Genomic DNA, 27,188 nt, shown 5'->3' with positions numbered 1-27,188 from the left:
TCTTTGAAAACTTACGGAAATGAATTATCCACTGCACAACTTGCCATTATCCTATAAACACAAGTTACCAAGACAAAAATAATACACAAACTGAAATGCTTGACTTGTTAGTATACAGGGTGTTACAAAAAGGTACGGCCAAACTTTCAGGAAACATTCCTCACACACAAAGAAAGAAAATATGTTATGTGGACATGTGTCCGGAAACGCTTACTTTCCATGTTAGAGCTCATTTTATTACTTCTCTTCAAATCATATTAATCATGGAATGCAAACACGCAGCAACAGAACGTACCAGCGTGACTTCAAACACTTTGTTACAGGAAATGTTCAAAATGCCTCCGTTAGCAAGGATACATGCATCCACCCTCTGTCGCATGGAATCCCTGATGCGGTGATGCAGCCCTGGAGAATGGCGTATTGTATCACAGCTGTCCACAATACGAGCACGAAGAGTCTCTACATTTGGTACCAGGGTTGCGTAGACAAGAGCTTTCAAATGCCCCCATAAATGAAAGTCAAGAGGGTTGAGGTCAGGAGAGCGTGGAGGCCATGGAATTGGTCCGCCTCTACCAATCTATCAGTCACCGAATCTGTTGTTGAGAAGCGTACAAACACTTCGACTGAAATGTGCAGGAGCTCCATCGTGCATGAACCACATGTTGTGTCGTACTTGTAAAGGCGGCACATGTTCTAGCAGCACAGGTAGAGTATCCCGTATGAAATCATGATAACGTGCTCCACTGAACGTAGGTGGAAGAACATGGGGCCCAATCAAGACATCACCAACAATACCTGCCCAAATGTTCACAGAAAATCTGTGTTGATGACGTAATTGCACAATTGCGTGCAGATTCTCGTCAGCCCACACATGTTGATTGTGAAAATTTACAATTTGATCACCTTGGAATGAAGCCTCATCCGTAAAGAGAACATTTGCACTGAAATGAGGATTGACACATTGTTGGATGAACCATTCGCAGAAGTGTACCCGTGGAGGCCAAACAGCTGCTGATAGTGCCTGCACACACTGTACATGGTACGGAAACAACTGGTTCTCCCGTAGCACTCTCCATACAGTGATGTGGTCAACGTTACCTTGTACAGCAGCAACTTGCCTGACGCTGACATTAGGGTTATCATCTACTGCACGAAGAATTGCCTCATCCATTGCAGGTGTCCTCGTCGTTCTAGGTCTTCCCCAGTCGCGAGTCATAGGCTGGAATGTTCCATGCTCCCTAAGACGCCGATCAATTGCTTTGAACGTCTTCCTGTTGGGACACCTTCGTTCTGGAAATCTGTCTGAATACAAACGTACCGCGCCACAGCTATTGCCCCGTGCTAATCCATACATCAAATGGGCATCTGCCAACTCCGCATTTGTAAACATTGCACTGACTGCAAAACCACATTCGTGATGAACACTAATCTGTTGATGCTACGTACTGATGTGCTTGATGCTAGTACTGTAGAGCAATGAGTCACATGTCAACACAAGCACCGAAGTCAATATACCTTCCTTCAATTGGGCCAACTGGTGGTGAATCGAGGAAGTACAGTACATACTGACGAAACTAAAATGAGCTCTAACATGGAAATTAAGCATTTCCGGACACGTGTCCACATAACATCTTTTCTTTATTTGTGTGTGAGGAATGTTTCCTGAAAGTTTGGCTGAACCTTTTTGTAACACCCTGTATATCAGTGGTCTTATTCCATTATGTTGTACACAGTCCTAAGAGACTTCTTTAAAATGCCTGATCCTAGCTGCAATTGTTAAAATCCGAACCAGCGCCAGTAAATGACACTTACAAGTACTGTAACAACTCTTTGTCATTTAATTAGTCACACACAAGAACATTTTAGCAATGGGCCAGGGACATTTCCAGAGGACTCTTGAAGACCTACAGTCCCACCTGTGCGTTAGTGGAAGCGCAACCTCGAGACTGTTATCCGCAGTTCTGGGAACTACTGACCCAGCCTCTCAGGAGGTACACACATAGGTAGAGTTCTGCGTTAGGCCTCATTCAGCCGAGTCCATAAGCTTTCACTGAGCTGGTGGCTGACATGCTACTCTGGAGAACAGGACGTTCATATTGGCTACCCTGCAATCTTTCTCACACAATTTTAAAGAAACTACTTAGTAATAAACTGTGTTTTACATCAGTAATACCTTTGTGTGTCAGCTTCATGATGAAATAAGTATCATTTCATAAATGGTCATAGTTATTGTGATATTTCGTATGTAAGTAACACACTACTTGAAATTCAAAAAGTTTACAATGAAAAATAGGGGTCAATATGAATTTGTGTTTGGTGCATGTTAGACCGTATATTGCTGCATACAAAATTTAGCTGGACTTGGGAGGAGATCTCTATCTGCCAACAGTCTTGAGAAAATTGATGTTATATGGTGCACTCATCTGTGATTCCATGTGCCAGTGATAAGGCTAGAATGAAAAACTTGTAACACCTCTCATATCTCAAAAATGGTTTGAGATGTCAAAATGAGATTTTGGCAAATGATAGCATTTTGCCATATGGTAAACAAGTGGAACTTTCTTATCTACCATGATATATGAGTAACTGCAGACTTTTACAATGATTTTTTTTAAGAGTCATCAATAGCTCGTGAAATGTGAATTAGTGTGCCTTTCTGGCAAGGTAAGTGAAGAAATTTATATTTATACTGAGAATGTGCTTTCTCATGAGTCTTTGAGCTGTTTTGTCCTCAATACTTTGTACAATAAATCACTATTTCAGTGTGATATCACAATTACAACTGCATTAGGATGTTAGTGAGGTGACATTCCGTAAACTCGACTTTGTTTTTTCATAATATGCAAATTTTGACATGGAAACCATACAAATATAGGAAATACTTGAAATTTGCCATTGATGAATGAGTGGTTTGCAGGTGACAGCAACTTCAAGTTACTTAAATATAGTGAAGAGGTTGGACCAATGACCACATTGAAAAACTTATACAACTGTACGGTGAAATACCTTGTTTGTGAAAAGTGACACACAATAATTACACAAATAAAAATTATAAAAAAACAGGGCACATAAAAATATGGTTGCAACATTTCTAGACATTATTACAACTGTTGATCAAGCATTACAAAAACTAACAGCGTCAAATAAGGGAATACCTCAAAAACATGCAAGCAGACAGCTTTTCCTGATGTGAGTGAAAATCCAACATAAAATACCTTAAGTAACATCAACATCTTTTGTAATGAACTGTTTTGAGATGCAGAATGCAAGGCAGACTGTAAATATGTTTCATTAAGGGCCACTGATGATGCTTTATTTTAATACAACAAAACGCATTTTGGACAAAAATATGCGTTTTGTGTAGTTGCAATGATGGATTTAAAATTCTTTCAATAACTTCAGAAACAATCATAGAAATATTTAGGTCTCTTGAAATAAGCATAAAAGGGAGCAGGGGCAGGGCACTGTATACAGCACCAACACTATAGCGAGTGCCAATAAACTGTTGGTTGAATTATATTCACTACTGTAGCCTATTATCCATAAGTATTGTGTTCATTATTTTATGGGTCTTACAAATTACCGTTCTTTACAAAGACTCAGCCAGCTGGTGACTGCCACAATTTTCTTCCTAGTGTTGTCTAAATTTTCTCTTGCAGAAATTAATTACTTTCAGAGTGCGAAAATGTACACAATAAATAAAATGGCTATAAAATGCTGCACAGTTCAATGTACGTGCAGTGTGACACAGTCACAACTTCTGAAATCCATTGCCTGTGGCCTCTGACCTGTCAAGTGCACATGGCAGTTCTCAGTCCACAGATAAATCAAGAAAACCTGCCGATTTGCCCCCACACATGAGCAGACCTAGCTTGCAGGCTAGATCCAATGGGCGGAGATTACATGTTAGTGGAAAACAATGGGCCTCAGATCAGTGGGCCAGATCCATCAGAGATATCCAAGGAACTGGCCCAGAATTCTGGCACTTAGCAGGAATCTGCTTGTGTGAGACCAGATTTGGTTATCGAAACATTAAGACATTCCTGAGAGATAATGGTCCCCCACCTAGGCATTCCTAGGACAATGTTTGGAAGGATCATTAAATTTAAATAATATTATATCATAACAGTACTTTAATTTGTGTACTGTATCAACATGAATTACCCTAAATCACAGATCATTGTAAGTGTGAACCAGTAAAATGTCATCCACAACATTACGGTCCAGACGACTTACAATCTTTGTACATGTGCCAGAGAAGGCACTGTCTTTTCACATTCTTTTCAGCATCCAAGAATATCAGTTTCCAGCTCCACATACTTTGCGGTAGCATGGATTGATACGTACAATAATACTTCATGTTGTTCATCTGCATGGTTCAGACTTCTCACTTATCTCCAGAATTACAATGGATGCAGCAGTTTCGATGAGCCTGATGTACTTGCATGTAACTAGATCCAAACCATAATATGTAGCAATATTCACCCACAATCATGTTTCAAGATCATAGAATAATAGGCATATGAGATGTAATCAAAAAATAAGGTAACTTTATATTTTTATGCAAAAATATTTATTTATTCATCAATATTCATGATGTCCCCTTCAAAGTCACCCACCTCAGATATGATACACTTGTTCCAATGCTTCTTCCAATCCTCGAAGTAGTCCTCATAAGCATTTCTTGGTACAGCCTTGAGTAGTCTTTATTTCCTCAGTCATTGAACATCTTTGTTCTTTCATAGGTCTCTTCAGTACTGGGAACAGAAAATGTCGCAATGGGCCAAATCTGGTTAATATGGTGGCTGAGGCACGTCATGTTGTTTTTGGTCAAAAAATCTCTCACAACCATTGATGAATGAGCAGGTCCACTGTCATGATGCAAAAGCCATGAATTGTTTTTCCCAAATTTCGGACATTTTTTGTGTATTGCTTCTCGCAAATGGCACATAATGTCAAGGTAATACTCCTTATTGACTGTACGACCTTGAGGCAAAATTCGTGACGCACTACGCACAGTAGTTGAAAAAAAAAAAAAAAAAAAAAAAAACAGTGAGCAAAACTTTGACATTTGATCAAACTTGGTGTTCTTTTTTTGGTCTTGGCTCTCCGGGATGCTTCCATTGGGATGACTGGGCTTTGGTTTCAATGTCATATCTGTAAACCCATGTTTCGTCACCAGTTATTACCCTTTTGGTCAATTCAGGATCAGCACTGACATCATTCAACAGCTCCTGAGCGATGCACAAGCAATGGTTTTTCTGATAAAAATTGAGAAGTTTTGGAACAAACTTCACTGACACATGTCTCATGCCCAAAACATTTGAAAACATTGCATGACCTGAGCCGACCAATATGCCAACATCCTCAGCAATTTCTCTTATGGTAATGCGAAGATTTTCCAAAATAATTTTCTTCAGAGCTTTGACGTTATCATCTGTTGTTGACATGCTGGGCGTCCAGAGCGAGGTTCATCATTGGCATCTCCTTGACCATCTTGGAAGAGCATGTACCACTTGTAAACATTTGTTTTATTTAGAGCAGCCTCACTGTATGCCACTGTCAACATTTCAAGTGTTTTAGAGCACTTGATTCCATTTTTCACATAAAATTTTATGCAAATTCTTTGCTCCATCTTTTAATAATAATCGAAAATCACTGAGCACACTAAAACATGTCTAACCTTTCTATCTGTCAAAAACAAATGAAGAATGGTATACAGTTGAAACTAGGAACATATGTTTGGGACATGTGTACCAACATAACAAAAAAATAAAAATTAAAAAAAAGATCGATAATCGAATGTACGTTGCCTGTGCAATTAGAAAAGTCACCTTACTTTTTGAACAGCCCTCATATGTAGTTGTTCCTCATTTGAAATGTTTACACACATGGTACCAACCTCTTTGAAAACATTGTCTCTGTCTTCAGTGCTCATATCAAAAGATCAGAAAATGGGGAGCAAAAGAATGTTGCAGTATAGTGGTACAAGTGTAGTTTAATCTATTATTTCTTCCATCCGTGTAACTTCTACATCTCAATTTAAGTATCGCCATGACATCACTATCTAATTCATCAGGACTCAAATGATCATCCAGAAGTTTACCTCAGCAAATCACGGATTGGATAGTTGTCTCATTGTAGATTATTAAGAGCTTCTCTGAATGACTTGAGGAACATGATAAGCCCATTTAAGTTCTTCTCATCTATAATCTGAAGTCTACTCAATTCTCTTTGTGTGGGCACCTACTTAATCTCGATCAGAGTACCACCTACTGAAACCAGCATTTCCAACGAGGTGTTCCATTGGACTCCGACCTCTAATGTCAGTGATTTTGTGAGTCTCTTTCAAAGACCAACTCTTACAATATGTCACTATTGCTTCACATCATCTCCTCTACATGAGTTAGTTCTGGCTCTGATGCTAAACACTCCAACTTCAAAGTATGTTTGAGCAAAGTGCTACAGCAATTGCAGGTGCAAGGAGGTCTAGTTAAGTCTTTCAGAGCTGCCACTATATTTGAACCCTGATATGTTATCAAAGATGTTAACTTGATGAATTCTCAGAAATTTGCAAAGATGCAAAATGGTGAACAAGCTACTATAAAACATTAACTGCTGCTTCTTCGCTAATAGGGGATACAGTCACTGTAGTATAGGCTATTTTTCATGCATCATCCATCCACATTACAGTTTTGGTAGAAGCTCTTATCTGTAAAAGCAGCAGTAACTCATAGAATATGCACATTTTTAAGAGCATCTGCAGTGGATTTTACCTGATTCTTAACTGTAGTTGGATGGGATAGTACAGCCTCCAATCGATTTTATGACCCACTTCGGCTCCTACAGGTATGAATGCTTCAGCTATTTTTTTGAAACCTGAGTCATGAATGGCCTAAGATCTTCGAAGCACATGAGTGCCACTGAATCGTAAGTAGCGCACTTTTACACACATCAAAAAAAGTTTTGCATCACCTCAGTTCTGAGAGTTCCGTAACCTGTACATAAAATTGGAATAGAGATCAACATAAACATCATTTCCGCCCTTTTTATTGCTCATGAAAACCACACATAGCATGTTGTACCACCATACAGCAAGACAATCAGAGGCGGTGGGCCAGATTGCTGTACACACCGGTACCTCTAATACCCAGTAGCACATCCTCTTGCAGTGATGGTTGCACTATCGGTCGGAGGATGGTATTTACGTATTGTACAGCCATTATGGCGCCTTCCATGACCAGCAGAGGTGTCTGTCAGCTCCATTTAATTCCACCCCCAAACAGCAGGAAACCTCCACCTTGTTGCACTCACAGGACACTGTGTCTTAAGGCGTTCAGTCTGACTGGGTTGCCTCCAAACACATCCCTAATAATTGTCTGGTTGAAGGCATATGTGACACTCATCGGTGAAGAGAACATGATGCCAATCCTGAAAGGTCCATTCAGCATGTTGTTGGGCTCATCTGTACCACACTGCACGGTGTCGTGGTTGCAACGATGGACCTCGCCATGGACGTCGGGAGTGATGTTGCACATCATGCAGCCTTTTGAGCACAGTTTGAGTTGTAACAAGACAGCCTGTGGCTGCACGAAAAGCATTTTTCAACATGGTGGCATTGCTGTCAGGGTTCCTCCGAGCCATAATCCGTAGGTAGCGGTCATCCAATGCAGTAGTAGCCCTTGGGCAACCTGAACGGGGCACGTCATCGACAGTTCCTGTCTCTCTGTATCTCCTCCATATCCAAACAACATCGCTTTGTTTCACTCCGAGACGCCTGGACACTTCCCTTGTTGAGAGTCCTTCCTGGCACAAAGTAACAACGTGGACACAGTCGAACCACGGTATTGACCATCTAGGCATGGTTGAACTACAGAAAACATGAGCCGTGTACCTTCTTCCTGGTGGAATGACTGGAACTGATCGGGTGTTAGGCACCCTCTACCTAATAAGTACTGCTCATGCATGGTTGTTACATCTTTGGGTGGGTTTAATGACATCTCTGAACAGTCAAAGGGACAATATCCACAGTCAACATATCTTCTTGAGTTCTGGGAACCAGGGCGATGCAAAACTTTTTTTGATGTGTGTGATTCCTCACTACCTACCTCAATATCCAATAAATATACATCTTTTTCTATTTAATAATGTATTCTTTTTAAAGACCATCAATGATGAAATGGAAATCAGTGTGGGTTTGCAACAACATAAGTTGAGATATTTTATGTTTATTTTTATACTGAGAATGAGCTTTTTCATAGGCTACTGACCTGTCATGTCCTCTGGTACTTGCCTAGCAAAACACTGTTTGAGAATTCCGTCACAGTTATGACTATATTAGCATGTTTGTGAGATTAATCTTTGTAAACTGTGTTGAGCTTTGGCAAAAGACCAAAATTTCAACATGTTAACAGGAGAAGTGTAGTGGTTACTCAAAACTTGCCACTGATGGCACACTCCTGTGCACTTTAGCATGGGAATGAGTCAAGAGTAAGAAGCGACTGCAGTGCCACAGTTCTCAGGCTCTTTATACTCACAGAACTATCAAGGGAAGGAAAAGGCAAGTACAGCACTGGCACAACAGCGACATCTTTATTTCTAAGGTACCAACCCTCAACACTGAACTTGTACTTGCTCCATTTCTGATCACTGTCATTATTGTCAGGCTGTTATTTCAGCTGGTCACAGTGCTATAAAGGCCTCTTCCAGCTTATTCCACCCAACAAAAGTTATTGATCCAGCATATTTTACACAATACATTTCTTTTCAATACCCTTGAAAACTTGATCCTATCAAACGCTTTGAGACTTTCCTCGAAGTTTCATTGCAAGTGTTTTTATAAGTAGTGTACAGCTGTGCTTCTTTTCTTTATTATGTGTTCCTAATATGACAGAGACAAATTGTAAATGGGCAAGCAGACTGATAGACCAAGAGCCCAAGGTCCTATCTGATGAGAGCATCACATGACAATTTATAACCACCACTTTAAAAGCCTGCCAAGCAAATGTATAATTCAATGTCAAAGGCTATGCATTCTGCACAAAAACCTGAATAACAAGTGAAATTATCCTTTTACATGTTGATGACAACTACAAACAAACATGAAGTTCTTGAATGAGAAGAAACAAACTGTAATAAAATGTTTCCAGTAGTGCTAAAATAGATAAAATGTCATTACCTTAGTGTATGTGGTGCATTGTAACAAACAGAAAATGTGTATTTGTTGGTTGACTTGCTATAATATACTGTATAATTATAAAAGCCATGAAACATTTCAAAAAACTGGTACAGGTAAATTGCCAAGAACATCATATGTTCCAGTATGTGGAAGACAAACGCTCAAAGTTTTTTTTATATATAATGTTTATAAATGTTCTATGTATCAACCTGTCATAACATGGCATATATCTAATTGGTAGTCCAGTTTTGCACATACTCAACCCAGCATATCGGGAGTGAGAATAAGAACAGCTGGTGTGAGGTGCTGTTGCAAGTCTTTGAGGATCTGTGGTAGAGGTGGAACATAAATGCTTTCCTTGATGTAAACTGACAAGAAAAAATTACAAGGCGTAAAGTCTTCTGAATATAGAGGCCACTCAAGTAGTGCCAAGTCTGCAGTCACAACACAGCCTATCTCCTAAGTAATGCTGTGCCAACATACCATTCAGGCAATCTCCTACACACTTGTGGAAATGCGGAAGGGGACATATTGTTGAAAGGTGAAATCTCTGGTATCAGTTTCAAAGAAAGTCTTTTTGGACACGGTACAGAACAGGTTAACTTTCTCAGAATCCCAGACATGCCTGACAGTTGCATGTACCTTCTCTGCCCCCACATGCAAAAGATGTGTTGGCTGACCTCCTCCGAAAGATGAAAAATGCTTTTGTCACTGAAGATTAATTTGCTTGCAAACTCGTCATTTTCAAGACGATTCTGTATATCGGTGCAGAACTGTACATAGTACAATTTCTCATCATGGCTTATGGATTGTGCATGAGCTACAATTTGTACAGCTTCACTCTTAATCGCTTATGAAGGATTTTCCAGACTGTTTGTTGAGCGATGTTCAGTTTTCCACTAGCTCAATAGGTAGCCTTTATGTGACTTTGCAACATCACATCACTCTGTACATTCACTACCGACTGGCACAAGGCAAAAAATTTCTCTGCCTGGTTTGCTCATTTTCCAAGCTAACTTTACAGCACCACATTAGAGAGAGAGAGAGACTGTCTTTCACATATTGTATCATACTTCCACTAAACCATGGGTAAAAGACTTTTATATTAGCAAAACACACTTTGTTGAAAAGGCGAAACAGAAGGAATATACATTTAACAATCAACCACACTGATATGGCGAGGCTGCATAAAAACAAAAATAAATGATAGAGCTCAAATAAACGAAACAGACTTTACCTTCATAATAGCTATCTCACGCTCGAAATCTTGCATGCTTGTGGCAAGGGCACTCGTTTTCAGTTTTTTTATTGCAACTAACTGTGGCTCAATATCACCACCCCGTTCCATTGAACCTTTGTACACTTCTCCATAAAAGCCCTGTAAAAATAATGCGTGATTAAAAAATACCAATATTCATGAGAGTTGATTTACTATCACCTGCAAAATAAAAAACAAGAACAAGGGTTGAGAGAACAAAACTTATGAAAGAAATAGAAAACACATATGCACCACACTTCTGTACAATAGTTCCCTTGGCAAGAGAAAATGGCAGACACTAAATAGAGAGGACAAACACGAGATGGGAAGATGTACAGGTACTGAAAAAAAGAAAGGGATGGATAGTTAAAGTTTAACACTCTACTATGATGAAGTCATTAGCTCAATACTGGATTAGGGATGGGGGAAGGTAGCAGTGCTTGTACTGTTAAATGAATCAACCTATCAATTGTCAACAGTGATTTAGAAATGTCATGATGGGACCCTTGCCAGTTGGGTCTCATTCAAGAGATTGAGAAGGTCCAAAGAAGAGCAGCAAGATTCGTGACTGGTACATTTAGCCATTGTGAGAGGAGTTACAAATCTCACTGAAAGTATGAAGTGGGATACACTTGCAGATAGATGATGCGCTAAACGGAAGGGGCTGCTCACTAAATTCCGAAATCAGATTTTTACCGAGGACATAAAGCATATATTATTATCACCAACTTTCACATCATGCCATGATCACCACTCAAAGATAAGGGAAATTAGAGCTCGTACTGAGACGTTCAGACAGCTGTTTTTCCCTCATGCAATCCGCGAGTGGAACAGAGGGGCGGTGGGGGGGAGGTGGAGGGAATGTGACTTTGGCACGAATTGTAGCCTCCACCACACACCACTTGGTGCTTAGCAGAGTATACTGTATATGTGGATGTAGATATCCACGCAGATATGACTAAAAGATGGATCTGAATCCCAGTCTTTTAAAGTATGAAAGCAGTGGCTTGAGAATTACATTAGGTATAGCAAAGAAGCAATTTCACCCATATTCTGATAACGAGGGAGACTACTCATCAAAGATAAGAGTAATTTTCCTTCCATACAACAGGCATTGTGATACTTATTTAACTCACAGATCTGATGTATTTGTAGTATGGAATATTAAGTTGTAAGACTGTTTCACCTTTGTCCCCACTAAGAGTAGCTTCTCTCTCAAGAAAGATTGATTCGACTGTTGCTAAGGAATATTTTCTTGCCTCATCACAAATCTTTGTTACAGATTTCAGAGATTTCTGTGAATCCTTCAATCACCAAAAATTTAATTTCATCAATCATTAGGTTTCTGAAGATTTTTATTGTTTTAACCTAATCAATGCACAGAGGTATTTTCACTGGTTTCATATTACAACAATAATTACATTTCTATCACTTTTCCCTTCTCAATTAACATAATATATGAGATATTCAATTATCACTTTCAAATTGAGTGATGTTGCATGGTGATAAGACACTGGATTTGTAATCAGGAAGATGGTGCTTCAAATTCCTGTCTGGCTATCCAGATTTATGTTTTCCACAAGTCCTCTCAATCTGGAGAGGACATGCCAAATTCCTTCCTCATCCTTCCTCAAACCAAGCTATTGCCCCATCTCTGAGTACTCCATTGTCAAACAGATGCTAAACCCTAAACATCCCCCCTTCCTTACTTTCTCATTTTCAAGCAAATTTCTTTGCATGTGTATGAGGTGCTGCCTTCAGCATAAATGCTGTTTGTTTTCTACTACATACAATAATTTGTGGTTAGTTAACACTCAAGCAACACCTTGTGCTATGGCTGTAACTGTGACAATATTGGTCATGTTACTAAATTTCCAAATTTTAAATTATCTGTTGTGCCATGTTCCCGCTTTGTTTTTAATCATCAGTCTTTCCACTTGTTTGATGTGGCCCACCACGAATTCCTCTTCTGTGCCAACCTCTCCAATTCAAAGTAGTACTTGCACCACATGTCCTCAGTTACCGACTGGCTGTATTTCGATCTCTGTCTTCCCCTACAGTCTTTACACTCTACAGTTCCCAAGTTCCAAATGGTACCCGTCACCGTTTTCCAAACATTCCTTTCTTTCACGATTCTGTGGAAAACCTCCCCCCTTTCTTATCTTGTCAGTCCTCCTGATTTTCAAAATACAGTGTATAATACATGAAGTCTGGGAACACTTTCAATTATTTATTGCACAAGAACTAAATACTGTACAGATGTCATACATATTGCATTTTGAAGAGAAACTCTGAAAGTGTTTTTTTTTTTTTTTTAAACCTTTTCTACTTCATGATCGCTAATTATAATATTTTCACTGTTCTCATTTCTGCTACTTGTCATTACTTTTGTCTATTCACAGTTTATTTTCAATCCATATTCTGTATCGATTTGACTTCATATCACTGAACAGATTCTATAATTCTTCACTTTCACTGAGTATACCAGTGTCAACAATGTATTTCATCACTGATATCCTCTCACCTTGAATTTTAATTCCACTCTTGAACCTTTCTGTCATGTCCATCATTGCTTCTTCGACATACAGACTGAAGAGTAGGAGTGAAAGATTGCATCCTGTCTTGCACACTTTTTAATTCCAGAACTTTGTTCTTGGTCTTCCAATCTTATTGTTCCTTCTTGGTTCTAATATATATTTTATATTAACCATCTTTCCCTACAGCTTACTCAAATTTTTCTCAGAATTTTGGAATATTTTGCACCAGTTTACATTGTTCAATGCTTTTTCTGGAACCACAAATCCTATTAGTACATTTTGATTTTTCTTCAGTTTTCATTATACTTTCAAGCCTAATGGCAGAACTGCCTTTCTGGTGCTTTTACCATTCCTAAAGCCAAACACATCATCATCGAACAGATAATTTTCTTTCCCATTCTCCTGTATACCATTCTTGCCAGTGACTTCGATGCACAAGTGTTAGGCTGATGAGTGATAATTTTGCACCTATCTGCCTTTACTATCTTAGGAATTGTGTTATTGATATTTTCACAAAAGTTTGATCATACATCATCAGGCTCTTAGATTCAACACACCAGCTTGAGTCTGGTTGCTATTTCCTTTAATGAATTTAGAAATTCCATAAAATTTGTAAAGTGTAAAATTTGTCTATATTTCATGAAACAAAAATTCTATCTATGTACCTATAATTGAAAAAAAAAAAAAGTCCAACTTTTATGTCCATTCATTAAGCTAGAGTCTCTTGAGTATTTTATTATTATTTCTTTACTTTCTCAGACTTAAGTCTGGTTAAGAATGGAAAGTGACGCGGACCTTGATAAGCGTCACTTCCTATTAACTGTACGGTATGTGTTATATTGCATTTAGGAACTTTCGGGTAATTGAACATGTATCAATAATTACGGATTTCTGTAGTTGTATATATATGTTTGGATGTAGCTGTATTGCATTGATGTACTGGTGGATATTGTGTGGTATGACTCCTGTAGTTGATAGTATAATTGGTATGATGTCAACTTTATCCTGATGCCACATGTCTTTGACTTCCTCAGCCAGTTGGATGTATTTTTCAATTTTTTCTCCTGTTTTCTTTTGTATATTTGTTGTATTGGGTATGGATATTTCGATTAGTTGTGTTAATTTCTTCTTTTTATTGGTGAGTATGATGTCAGGTTTGTTATGTGGCATTGTTTTATCTGTTATAATGGTTCTGTCCCAGTATAATTTGTATTCATCATTCTCCAGTACATTTTGTGGTGCATACTTGTATGTAGGAACTTGTTGTTTTAAAAGTTTATGTTGTAAGGCAAGCTGTTGATGTATTATTTTTGCGACATTGTCATGTCTTCTGGGGTATTCTGTATTTGCTAGTATTGTACATCCGCTTGTGATGTGATCTACTGTTTCTATTTGTTGTTTACAAAGTCTGCATTTATCTGTTGTGGTATTGGGATCTTTAATAATATGCTTGCTGTAATACCTGGTGTTTATTGTTTGATCCTGTATTGCAATCATGAATCCTTCCGTCTCACTGTATATATTGCCTTTTCTTAGCCATGTGTTGGATGCGTCTTGATCGATGTGTGGCTGTGTTAGATGATACGGGTGCTTGCCATGAAGTGTTTTCTTTTTCCAATTTACTTTCTTCGTATCTGTTGATGTTATGTGATCTAAAGGGTTGTAGAAGTGGTTATGAAATTGCAGTGGTGTAGCCGATGTATTTGTATGAGTGATTGCCTTGTGTATTTTGCTAGTTTCTGCTCGTTCTAGAAAGAATTTTCTTAAATTGCCTACCTGTCCATAATGTAGGTTTTTTATGTCGATAAATCCCCTTCCTCCTTCCTTTCTACTTAATGTGAATCTTTCTGTTGCCGAATGTATGTGATGTATTCTATATTTGTGGCATTGTGAGCGTGTAAGTGTATTGAGTGCTTCTAGGTCTGTGTTACTCCATTTCACTACTCCAAATGAGTAGGTCAATATTGGTATGGCATAAGTATTTATAGCTTTTGTCTTGTTTCTTGCTGTCAATTCTGTTTTCAGTATTTCTGTTAGTCTTTGTCTATATTTTTCTTTTAGTTCTTCTTTAATATTTGTATTATCTATTCCTATTTTTTGTCTGTATTCCAGATATTTATAGGCATCCGTTTTTTCCATCGCTTCTATGCAGTCGCTGTGGTTATCCAATATGTAATCTTCTTGTTTAGTGTGTTTTCCCTTGACTATGCTATTTTTCTTACATTTGTCTGTTCCAAAAGCCATACTTATATCATTGCTGAATACTTCTGTTATCTTTAGTAATTGGTTGAGTTGTTGATTTGTTGCTGCCAGTAGTTTTAGATCATCCATGTATAGCAAATGTGTGATTTTGTGTGGGTATGTTCCAGTAATATTGTATCCATAATTTGTATTATTTAGCATGTTGGATAGTGGGTTCAGAGCAAGGCAGAACCAGAAAGGACTTAATGAGTCTCCTTGGTATATTCCATGCTTAATCTGTATTGGCTGTGATGTGATATTATTTGAATTTGTTTGGATATTAAGTGTGGTTTTCCAATTTTTCATTACTATGTTTAGGAACTGTATCAATTTAGGATCTACTTTGTATATTTCCAATATTTGTAGTAACCATGAGTGGGGTACACTATCAAAAGCTTTTTGGTAATCAATGTATGCTTAGTGTAGCGACCTTTGTTTAGTTTTAGCTTGATATGTCACCTCTGCATCTATTATCAGTTGCTCTTTACATCCTCGTGCTCCTTTGCAACAGCCTTTTTGTTCTTCATTTATAATTTTGTTCTGTGTTGTATGTGTCATTAATTTCTGTGTAATGACTGAAGTTAATATTTTGTATATTGTTGGTAGGCATGTTATGGGGCGATATTTAGCTGGGTTCGCTATGTCTGCTTGATCTTTAGGTTTCAGATAAGTTATTCCATGTGTAAGTGTATCAGGGAATGTGTATGGGTCTGCAATGTAACTGTTAAATAAATTAGTTAGATGTGAATGTGTTGAGGTGAACTTCTTTAACCAGAAATTTGCTATTTTATCATTTCCAGGGGCTTTCCAATTGTGAGTAGAATTAATTGCTTGGATGACTTCATGTTGCAAAATTATCACTTCAGGCATTTGTGGTATCATCTTGTATGTGTCTGTTTCTGCTTCTATCCACCTGTTATGTTGTACCGGGTTTGACCATATGTTGCTCCAGAAGTGTTCTATGTCTGTTATGCTTGGTGGATTGTTTATTTTAATGTGTGTGTTATCTATTGTCTGGTAAAATTTCTTTTGGTTTGTGTTGAATGTTTGGTTTTGTTTCCTTCTATTTTCACTTTTTTTGTATCTTCTGAGTCGTTTGGCTAATGCTTGTAATTTCTGCTTCTTTTCATCTAATTGCTCTGTCGCTTCTTGTTGTGAGATTTTACCTAACCTTTTTCATTTTTTTTTCCGAGATTTCATTTCTTATAAATTGTGTTAGCTGTCCGATGTCTTTTCTCAGTTTTTCTATTTTGATCTGTAGCCTGTGTTGCCATGCTGGTTTTGTGGGTTTCTTCTGTGTGTTGGTTGGTTCTGATCTCTGCCTAGTGTGTATATTTAGTGTAGTGAGTGCTCCTATATAAACCAGTAGTTGTAACTCTTCCATAGTTGTGTTTTCATTTATTTTGTTGTGTATGATTGTGTTGATAGTTTTTATTGTTGTTTCGACTTGTGGATTATTTGGTGGTCTATGCAAGAATGGTCTAATGTCTGTATTTGTGTCTTTGTATTCTATATATGTTAGCTGAAATTTTTCTTCTATATCTAACATCTGTGTCACTTCGTGTTCTATTTGTGCTTGTTCTGGTGGCTGTCTTAAGATTTCGTTTTCCTCTGATTGTTTAATTGGTGCGTGTTGTTCTTTGTTTGTTTGCTCTGGGATGTTTGAGTCCATTACTGTATTTTCTTCTTCTTCTGATTGCACATTATTTTGTTCCAGTATTTGTTGTACTTGTTGTTTGATGTTTTCTAATTCTGACTGGGGTATCCTGTTATTTTTGATTATTACACGGATCTGATCAGCTAGTCGTTGTTCTGTTAAAAATTTTAATTCTGGGTATCTGGTAATAAATGTTGTGTATACTTGTGATCTGTATCCAGTTGTGTTGGTTCCTAGGTTTGTTGCTTGGTAATAACAGAACATGAGGTGTCGATTAACTTCATCTGACCATCTCATCCTCTGTCTTTGTTTTCCTTCTAGGGTGGTTGCAGGAAGCATATCCTGCCAAACACCTCTATTTGGATTTAAATCATTTTCCAGTTGGCTAGCAGTGTCGTTACCATTGTGGGCGGGCATAGGGTTCAAGCGTCGTCCCCGACCATGACGGCGCTTGTCCGAGGCTTCTTTAGTTCTGTCCTGAACCAACTAATCACACTAAAAGGGGGGTTAGCCCTATTAGTGGTTTGTTCTTTTCGTCGCCTTTTACGATTGGCAGAACATACCGGAGACCTATTCTTTTCCCGGGCCTCCACGGGGAATTATTATTATTATTATTATTATTATTATTATTATTATTAGTAGTAGTAGTAGTAGTAGTAGTAGTAGTAGCAGTAGCAGTAGTAGTAAAGTATGAGAGATGAAGACATGAAAAACTGGTTTGTTCCGTTCAAATCTTTCAGCTTGTATTTTACTTGTTATGTTTCCTTATAGGGCAAGTTCAAATATTTCACTTTATTGCAGTTATGCACAAACTTACCTATTATATTCAATAGCCTTTCTGAAATTGTACTCTCTGTTCTGTTTATATGTGGCTAAGATTGATTTTTTGCACAACATGAGAATCCGAATGTCACACACAGAACTCAGAAGCATCAACACACAAATTTATAAGAACTTGAGACCAAGGGCATCCATACGAAGTTTGTAAGTATGGGGGCAGGGGTTAGACCTGAGGGTACAAGTATTTTTAATATTTTGGAAGACAATGGCAACTTGTTAGTTGCCATAAAAAAATTCCAGTTTTGAACCGGTTAAAAACCTGCATAATACTGACTTTTAAATGATTTTCTTGAAAGAAAAACACCTGACTACATTATATTTTTTCTTTTCCCTGAGAACTATGTGGGGCTTGGTCACCCCTTGTCTAAAACAGAAAGACAATAACTGGTGTCACTGGTTAGTTATGAGGTAACATATTTATACTTAGTGTGACATAAATGAAATTAGTGAATTATTGGAAGGTAATTGCCCAATAGTATGGGTCTGTTCAAAAATACCGGGACATTCTTAATTTAGCACCAGTGCTGTGTTGGAGAGAAATACAGTTATGGCCCTGCACACATTTGTGTTTAATGTGTAACTGCCACAAGTTTCATTGTTGCATGTCTGTTAGTTATTGTTTAGTGCAGTTTTGAGTAGAAAGTTGTGGCACGCAATGTGCGAATTTCAAGATGCCAGAGTCAAAGGAAAAATGCATCTGCGTCAAATTTTGAATGAAACTCATAAAACTTTTACACAGACACACCAAATTATGCTGGAACCCTATGGTGATGGGTGCTTGAGCTGTACTTGATGTTATGAATGGCTCACACAGTATAAAAATGTCCAGACGGAAGTTAAAGAAGACCCTCATCCAGGACGCCCTTTAACACCTACCGATGATGCTCATGTCAGGAACGCCAATGAAACTGTGCATGCCAATTGGAGACTGACTGGCTGAGATATTGTAGAAGAATGTAATATTTCCATTGAATCATATCACAAAATCATAAGACAGCATCTTGGAATGTGGAGGTGCTTGATGTGTACTGAGGCATCCATCCAGACACTTCTGTGGTACCATCAAAATCAACTATGCCTCCAACTCTCCTGGTCATTAGCCACCTGCTTATTGGTCCCTGGCAGACACTCTGACCCCACGGAGAATTTGCACCTTCCATGAAGCTTTTTCCTGGCTCCACTCCACTGGACTGCTCCTACTATATCTTTTCCCCCAGCAGTCACTGCTTGAGCGGGAAAGGGATGTAGTGGTACCACCCATTATCAGTATAGAAACACAACAGCTGGTGCAACATTATTGTTGACTGCTGTTGCACCACTACTCAGTGGGTGCTTGATAAGAGTGCTCTCAGAAAAGACCACACCAGAATCCTATATATAAGCTGACCCTGGGCTAATCTGAGTCAATTGTGATGTGATCTGCAGAGTGAGTGGTCAATGTGTTATAGGTGTTGCTAGGGTATTCATATTGTGGGCTTTGTCATAGGTGGAACTTTGTGGTGTGAACTGGACTTTGCTTTGGAATACAGACATACAATAACTTGCACTGTTTCCAGGGTGCATCCTGTATACATCTGTTGTTGTGAACAAACAGGGGCAAGCCCCTGTTGGTGTTGTGTTTAGATTGCCTATTATAAAATTTTGTGTCCATCTGTTTTATTTTTACTTACTTCTTTTCCAACTTCCCCTCTGTATTTTATTTTGTAGACTGTCAATCAGAAAACATGTGCTAATGAAATAACTTTTCAAATAAAACCTCAACCACATAAAATTGCACTCCTATCTTCTATATGCTCCACAAAATCTACCATCCAAAAATTCTGGATGCCCTGTTATAGTTGATTACTGTGCTTATAGTGAAAGAGTTCCAGCCCTCATTGAACAACAGCTTCAACCAATTGTCGGGAGTCTAATCTTCCATGTCAAAGATACCAACCACTTCCTTCACTGACTCTCTGCTGTTTATACCCTTCATCTCCTGAATCTCTGCTTGTCACTGTTGATACCACTACCCTACTATACACCAGCATCCCTCATACCTGCAGTCTAGCTGTTACTCAACACTACCACACCCAAAGTCTTTCACACTCCAAAAACAGTACCTCATTCCTCATACAGCTTACTAGCTTTATCCTAGCATACAACTAATTCTCCTATGCATGAAAGGTATACAAACAAATCAGCAACACAGTCATGGGCACCCACATGGCACCCCCTATGCCAACCTGTTTATGGGCCATCTAGAGAAAACCTTATGAGCCTCCCAACTCCTGGTATGCTTCAGGTACATTGACAATATCTTCAAGATCTGGACTCAGGACCAAGACACCCTATCCTCATTCCCTCACAATCTCACCACCTTCTCTCCCATCTGCTTCACCTTGTCCCCTCAATGCAGTGTGCCACATTCCTGCACATTGGCCTCCTCTCTTATGGCTCCATCTACACCTCTGTCAACATAAAACCCATCAACCACCAACAGTACCTGCATTTTGACAACTGCTATGCATTTCACACCAAAAAATACCTCCCTTACAGCCTGGCCACCTGGGGATGGTATACCAGCAGTGAAAAGAACTCCCTTGCCCAGAATGCTGAAGGTCTCCCAAAGGCCTTCACAGACAGGCACTACCACACAGACCAAGTCCCTAAACAGATTCCCCATGTCATATCCTCACTCACTGCCAATCCTCCCACTACCTCCAAAAACTAGCTACAAAGGAGCATCCCCTTTGTCACCCAATACCACCCCAGGCTGGGTCAACTGAACCACATCCTTCATCAGGGCTATGATTATCTATCATCATGCTCTGAAATGAGGGATGTCCTACCCCAGTTTACTCCCATCCCTCCTAAAGTTGTGTTATGTCAACCAACAAACCTCCACAACACCCAAGCCCATCTCTATGCCACTCCCAGTGCCAACCCCTTGCCACATGGGTGATATCCCTCTGGAAGACTCAGATGCAAGATCTGCCCAATCCATCCACCCAGCAATTTATTCCAGTCATGTCACAGGCTTATTATACCCCATCAGAGGCTGGGCCACCTGTGAAAACAGCCATGTCATATACTAATCTGCTGCAATCATTGCACAGTTTTTTTATATTGCAATGACAAACAACTATAATCCATTTATCATAAGAATAAACCTAATGTAAACAAACACAAACGCGATGATTGGTCAGAAGCCGTAGCACACATACACTAGTGTTGTTATTCTCTTGAAAGTAGGTCCTACTCATGTATTAGATATCTTATTATTAAGTTACATTAAATGAAGCTTTAAGATATTCAAATGTACTAACAATCATCGACATTTTTATTAATCATGCTTTAGCTACATAGTTTTCATTTCAAAAATCGTGTACAGTCACAGCCTCTGCAATGTTGTGCTCTGATTGTCGCGCTGTTAATGCGCAGTATGAAAATGGCTGAGGCTGCTTTCTGTTCCATAGTGAAATACGTGCGTGGAACATGGTTAAAAAGTGGCAAGAAACAGGCTGTTCTTAACGTCTTTCATAAATTTATGGAGATAATTGGCTTTGAAGTTTTCCCATGGTTGTATACAACACAGCTGATAAACACAGACACATTCAATGTGTAGTGCAGTTGGTAGTGTGATGGAGTGTGAACCAAATGCGGTAATACGTGCAATGGTTCGAATGTCCCCAGTATCTTTTTTTTTTCTTGTTCAATTTGAAATACCTATATCTCGTAATTATGAAACTCATCATCATTTTTTATGAATAATGCACATCTTCTTGTTTCTAATTACATATTGGACGCTAAATTCCTGTTTCCATTCCAAATAGAGCTTCTTAATTATCAAAGTTTTATGAAAGACTGTTCATAAAAGTTGTTGAAATTAAGAAAACAAAACAATTTAATTTTTTAAGGCAAAAATGAAAAACCAAATCCTCTTTATCTGGACTATGTCCATCGTTTTATACCACAGAGGTAGATAATTATCATAGAAACATAAAAAACAACCATTTTCACAGCATGGAGCACATCATACAAATTCTGCATTTTTACATTTGCTACTTTACCATCACAATATGAACCCAAGAGAACTGATCTGGAGCAAAGCTACGGGATTTGGCTCGAGTTGTAACAAGACTGTTAAGCTGCCAGACGTACTGGAATGTTGATAGGCTCATTATCAATGTAGCAGGTGACTGTTATAACGTCAAGTTGAACACACATATTTCAAAACGACACGACACATATAAGTCACTGAGCAAGTTGACAAAGCAAGACATGTGAACACGGTAACATTCAAATGAGCACTGAGTCCAAGTCTATCGGTCGCTGGCTGGCTGGCCACTTAGGTGGCGCAGCTGCTGCATGGCTGGCAGACAGCGCCGCATGTAGAGGACGCGCGTAATTGTGCGGCGGCACTTTGAATGATCGGCGAGTCACAACACTTTTCCCCCCCATTTGAAATTTTTTCACTGGTCTTGATGAAGGTGGCCTGTATATTGCTAACGTCCATAGGCGTTGTTTGACTGGCCGTAAAGTCTCGAGGAGGAGGCTTCCCGTACGGACGAAAGTGTCCCCGATGATAACGGGTCGAGATGACACGAGACGTAGGGGTCGAATCTGCTAGGGCCCCGTGCACCAATCTGCCCGTTGCGGCAAGTCCAGTTGATATAACAGGAGACATGGGTGATGTGTTGGCGTCCGCAGGAGGAGGAGGAGGCAAGTAGACCGGCTCCAACAGATGATGGTCATCCGGTTCCTGCATGGGCACATCTCCTGGTGGCGTCCGTTCTTGTACTGGCAACGAGATGACGGTGAGAGGGCTGCGTTGTGAGTAATGAGAGATGCCAAGATCCCGAGCGTCAGGTAGAGCTGAAGGTAGTATAGCGGCATTCGGAACAGGCGTTGCCGGCACACGAGGCCGAAGCTGGTCCGAATGACGCACTGCAACACCCGTGTCCATCTGGATTTCATACAGCTGTTGGCCACGGTGTCGTAAGATGCAGCCAGGACTCCATTTTGGCCACCTGCCATATCCCCGTACCCAGACAAGGTCATCAGCGGTGAACCGGCCAAGCGAAGGCACCTGCGGCCGTGAGGTGGAAGGCTGTAGACGATGAAGTAGCGTGTGGGGCTGTCGGCCATGTAAGAGCTCAGCCGGGCTGTGGTCGCCCATGGGGGTGAAATGGTAAGAAGCCAGAAACTGGAGAAGTGCATCAGCAGCAGCAGAAGAAGTCAGGAGTTTCCGCATCTGAGCCTTAAATGTGCGGACCAGTCGTTCAGACTCACCATTTGATTGTGGATGGAATGGAGGTGCCGTGACATGCATAACGCTGTGATGAGCACAAAAATCCGCAAATTCGGAAGAGGCAAATTGCAGACCATTATCGGTAACAAGAGTAGAGGGAAGGCCTTCCAAAGAAGAAATGCAGCCGAGAGCACTTCTGGTTGCCGCGGTGGTAGGCGACGTGCAATGGACAATGAAAGGAAAGTTAGAGTAGGCGTCAATTACGAGGAGCCAATAAGTACCTAAAAAAGGTCCCGCAAAGTCAGCATGAATGCGCTCGCAGGGCGTCTCAGGCAAAGGCCACAGCGACAAAGATGACTTCGGGGCGGCAGCCTGTGACACACAAGGGCCGCAGGCGGCGACCATGTGTGCTATTTCAGAGTCGATGCCAGGCCAGTACACATGACGGCGCGCCAGAGATTTTGTGCAAGACACACCCCAGTGCCCTTGGTGAAGGAGGCGTAAGACCGAAGCACGCAAAGACGCAGGTACCACAACACGCGGCGAAGCATTGTCGGTGGAAAGGAGGATAACACCATCCCTAGCCGTGAGGCGGTAGCGCAAAGCGTAGTAGCTCCGCAACGGGTCAGAAGTCTTAGCGGACGGACGATCTGGCCAACCCTCCTGAATACAGTGTAAAACCCAGGAGAGGGTAGGATCAGAACCCGCAGCCGCCGCCAGCTGGTCCCCTGTGATGGGGAATCCGTCCACAACCTGCTGCTCGGCAACATCCAGATGGAAACACAAAAGTTCGTCCTTAACGAATGCCAGATCAGGACCCATGGGAAGGTGAGACAGTGCATCAGCATTCGCATGTTGAGCTGTAGGCCGGAAATGAATCTCATAATTGAAACGAGACAAGTAAAGAGCCCAACGCTGGAGACGGTGTGCAGCCTTGTCGAGAAGGGACGATGATGAATGAAACAAGAAAACAAGCAGTTTGTGATACATAACAAGATGAAATTTGGATCTATAGAGAAAAACACCAAACTTATGATGAGCATAAATAATGGCCAAAGCTTCTTTTTCAATTTGAGAATACTTTTGTTGGACATCCGTGAGCATCTTCGAGGCATAAGCAATGGGTTGTTCAGAGCCGTCTGAAAAACGGTGCGCAAGGACTGCACCGACCCCGTATTGAGAGGCGTCCGTGGCAAGAACAAGATGTTGGCCAGGTCGATAAGTAGCCAGGCATGGGGCCTGTTTCAGCATAGTCTTCAATTTCTGGAAAGCCGCATCACATGACGCGAAAAGGCACGGCTATATACAACAGGCGATGCAACGGCTGAGCCACCGAAGCAGCAGATGGTAATAACTTGTGATAGTATGCTATTTTCCCCAAGAAGGCCTGCAGTTCCTTAACAGATGTAGGGCGAGGAAGGGCATCGATCGCAGCGGCAGTTTACTGAAGCGGACGAATACCATCCTGAGAGAGTTGAAACCCCAAGTACGTGATAGATGCCTGAAAAAATTGTGATTTCTGAAGATCACACTTAAGACCGGCAGTCTCTAAGACATGAAAAAGTGTGCGGAGGTTCTGAAGATGTCCTTCAGTGGTGGAGCCAGTTGACAACAATGTCATCCATGTAATTTATACACCGAGGGACAGGGAGCAATAACTGTTCCAAGAATCACTGAAAGAGAGCAGGGGTGCTGGCAACCCCGAATGGCAATCATTGGTATTGATAGAGGCCGAAAGGCGTGTTAAGTACCAGAAACTGCCAGGAAGCAGCATCGAGAGGAAGATGATGATAAGCTTCTGACAGGTCAATTTTAGAAAAATACTGGCCTCCCGCAAGTTTAGTGAACAATTCTTCAGGTCGGGGCATAGGATAAGTGTCGATGAGGCATTGTGCATTTACAGTGGCTTTAAAATTGCCACAGAGACAAATATCACCATTGGGCTTAGCACAGTGACAGGAAGCAAGAATCATGAAGTAGTGAGACGATCCAGCTCCCGTTTCACCCGATCACGAAGGGCCACAGGAATGGGCCGAGCCCGAAAAAACTTAGGCTGAACAGTGGGTTCGAGCGTGATATGAGCTTCAAAGTCGTTTGCACGGCCTAACCCAGGAGAAAAAAGGGACGAAAATGTCATCAACAAGGAATCCAATTGAGCATAAGAAATAGCATCAGAGACGATATTGACAGAGTCATCTATGGAGAACCCAAAAACGCAAAAGGCATCGAAACCAAAAAGATTCTCTGCGTTACTCTGGTCGACCACAAATATGGGAACAGTGCGAACGACGGATTTGTAAGATACCTCAGCATTAAATTGTCCCAAGAGAGAAATCTTCTGTTTATTGTACGTCCATAATTGCCGAGTGACAGGTGATAGGAGTGGAGAACCAAACTGAAGATATGTCTGAGAATTAATTACAGTGGCAGCAGAACTGGTATCCACCTGCATGCGAATATCCTGACCAAGGATTTGGACAGTGAAGAATAACTTCCCTGAAAGGGAAGAAGTGAAATTGACAGACAACACAGAATCAGAATCAGCATCATCTTCATGACCATCATGTATGCGGTCGGATTTGCACACGGAAGGCACATGACCTTTCTTTTTGCAATTGTGACACACAGCAAACATTGGGGACAATCCTCACATGAATGTTTCGTAAAACACTGCGGACATGAAGGAAGTTGCCGGGGGTTTTGCTGCAGTTTCTTAGAGGGTTGTTTACGGTTAGACCGAGGCTGTGCATGGGAGTGCACTGCAGCCATGTCAAACGGCGGGGACGCACCGCACGCGTCGTCAACAGCGCACAGAGGTTGTATTTCCCCGACGTCACGCCACGCGTCTATTTGCACCCCAGCGGCGCGAGAAATTTCAAAAGGGGCGCCGACCAGATAATAGCATCCCGTACCATGGAATCGGCATTGGATTTTTTGTGAACGTCAGTAACAAATTGACACTTTCGACTGAGGCCGTGAAGTTCAGCAGCCCAAGCGCGATAGGATTGATGCGGTTGTTTTTGACAATGATAAAAGGCAACGCGAGAGGCTACCACATGTGTTTGCTTTTGAAAATAGACAGACAGAAGTGAGCACATTTCAGCAAAGGACAAAGACGCAGGATCTTTCAAAGGAGCCAATTGCGACAACAACCGGTACATTTGAGGTGAAATCCAGGAAAGGAACAGAGACTTACATGTTTGTTCGTCTGTGACATGAAATGCCAAGAAGTGCTATCGAAGACGTTTTTCATAATCAGACCAGTCTTCTGCTGTCTCGTCGTAAGGAGGAAAAGGAGGTATAGCCAACAACAAGAAACGCCCCGCATTTAACGCTGCGACAAAATTGCGAATCGCTGATGTTAGAAGCGTTTGCTGTTCAATGAGACCATGCAATAGTTGCTCGACAGTAGCCATGGAAACCTGTGGGTCAACGATGAAAAGGGAAAATCCACTACCTTGTCACCAATTGTTATAATGTCAAGTTGAACACATATATTTCAAAACGACACGACACATATAAGTCACTGACCAAGTTGACAAAGCAAGACATGTGAACATGGTAACATTCAAATGAGCACTGAGTCCAAGTCTAGCGGTCACTGGCTGGCTGGCCGCTTAGGTGGCGCGGCTGCTGCATGGCTGGCAGACAGCGCCGCATGTAGAGGATGCGCTTAATTGCGCGGCGGCACTTTGAATGATCAGCGAGTCACAACAGTGACACTTCCAGAACTGAAATGTATTTCTCGGATTCGGATAAGGAAGGAGCTAAGAGATTACCAGACGACTGACTGTTAAGTGACACCTTCAGTGGCTTCAATATTTAGCTATACAGTGAAATCCTTCAATACTCTCTTATGTTACACACAGCTTATGCAGAAAAATAGCCCTGTGGTTAAGCCAGGAAGTTTCATCATTCTTGTTTTTAATTACGGTAGTACATTAGCTAAAAATTATAATGTGTTGCGGTTCTCGTCCAGTCATCTTAGCAGCATATTGTGGGAGATTTCATATTATTTAAAAATTAAATGACATTCGAAGCTGTATTGCTCCTCTGCTCGTCTCTTTTTTACGTGTGAACTGCAAGCTAGCTGTACCAGCAGACCTGCCAGTGCTGTCCAAGTTAAATGTGCTGGTAAAGATGTTGTCCTGTATTATCGCTAAGTTGATGTACGCGTAACGCACAGCACCACGTACCCTTATTAGCAAAGTTGACAGTACTTGAGAAAGTTTGTCTGCAGTCCC

General features: G+C 40.5%; 1 protein-coding gene across 1 annotated transcript in view; it reads right to left on the bottom strand.

Moving 5' to 3' along the window:
• Window positions 1-27,188, bottom strand: part of LOC126259858 (tyrosine-protein kinase hopscotch) — a 189,787-nt gene that overhangs the window by 28,736 nt on the left and 133,863 nt on the right. The window contains exon 14 of the mRNA XM_049956914.1: window positions 10,416-10,556. Coding sequence (XP_049812871.1) covers window positions 10,416-10,556 — 141 coding nt within the window. The remainder of the gene's footprint in view (window positions 1-10,415; window positions 10,557-27,188) is intronic.

Source organism: Schistocerca nitens, chromosome 5 (genome assembly GCF_023898315.1).
Source record: "Schistocerca nitens isolate TAMUIC-IGC-003100 chromosome 5, iqSchNite1.1, whole genome shotgun sequence".
Lineage (NCBI taxonomy): Eukaryota > Metazoa > Arthropoda > Insecta > Orthoptera > Acrididae > Schistocerca > Schistocerca nitens.
This window is presented reverse-complemented; position numbering and strand designations above follow the sequence as displayed.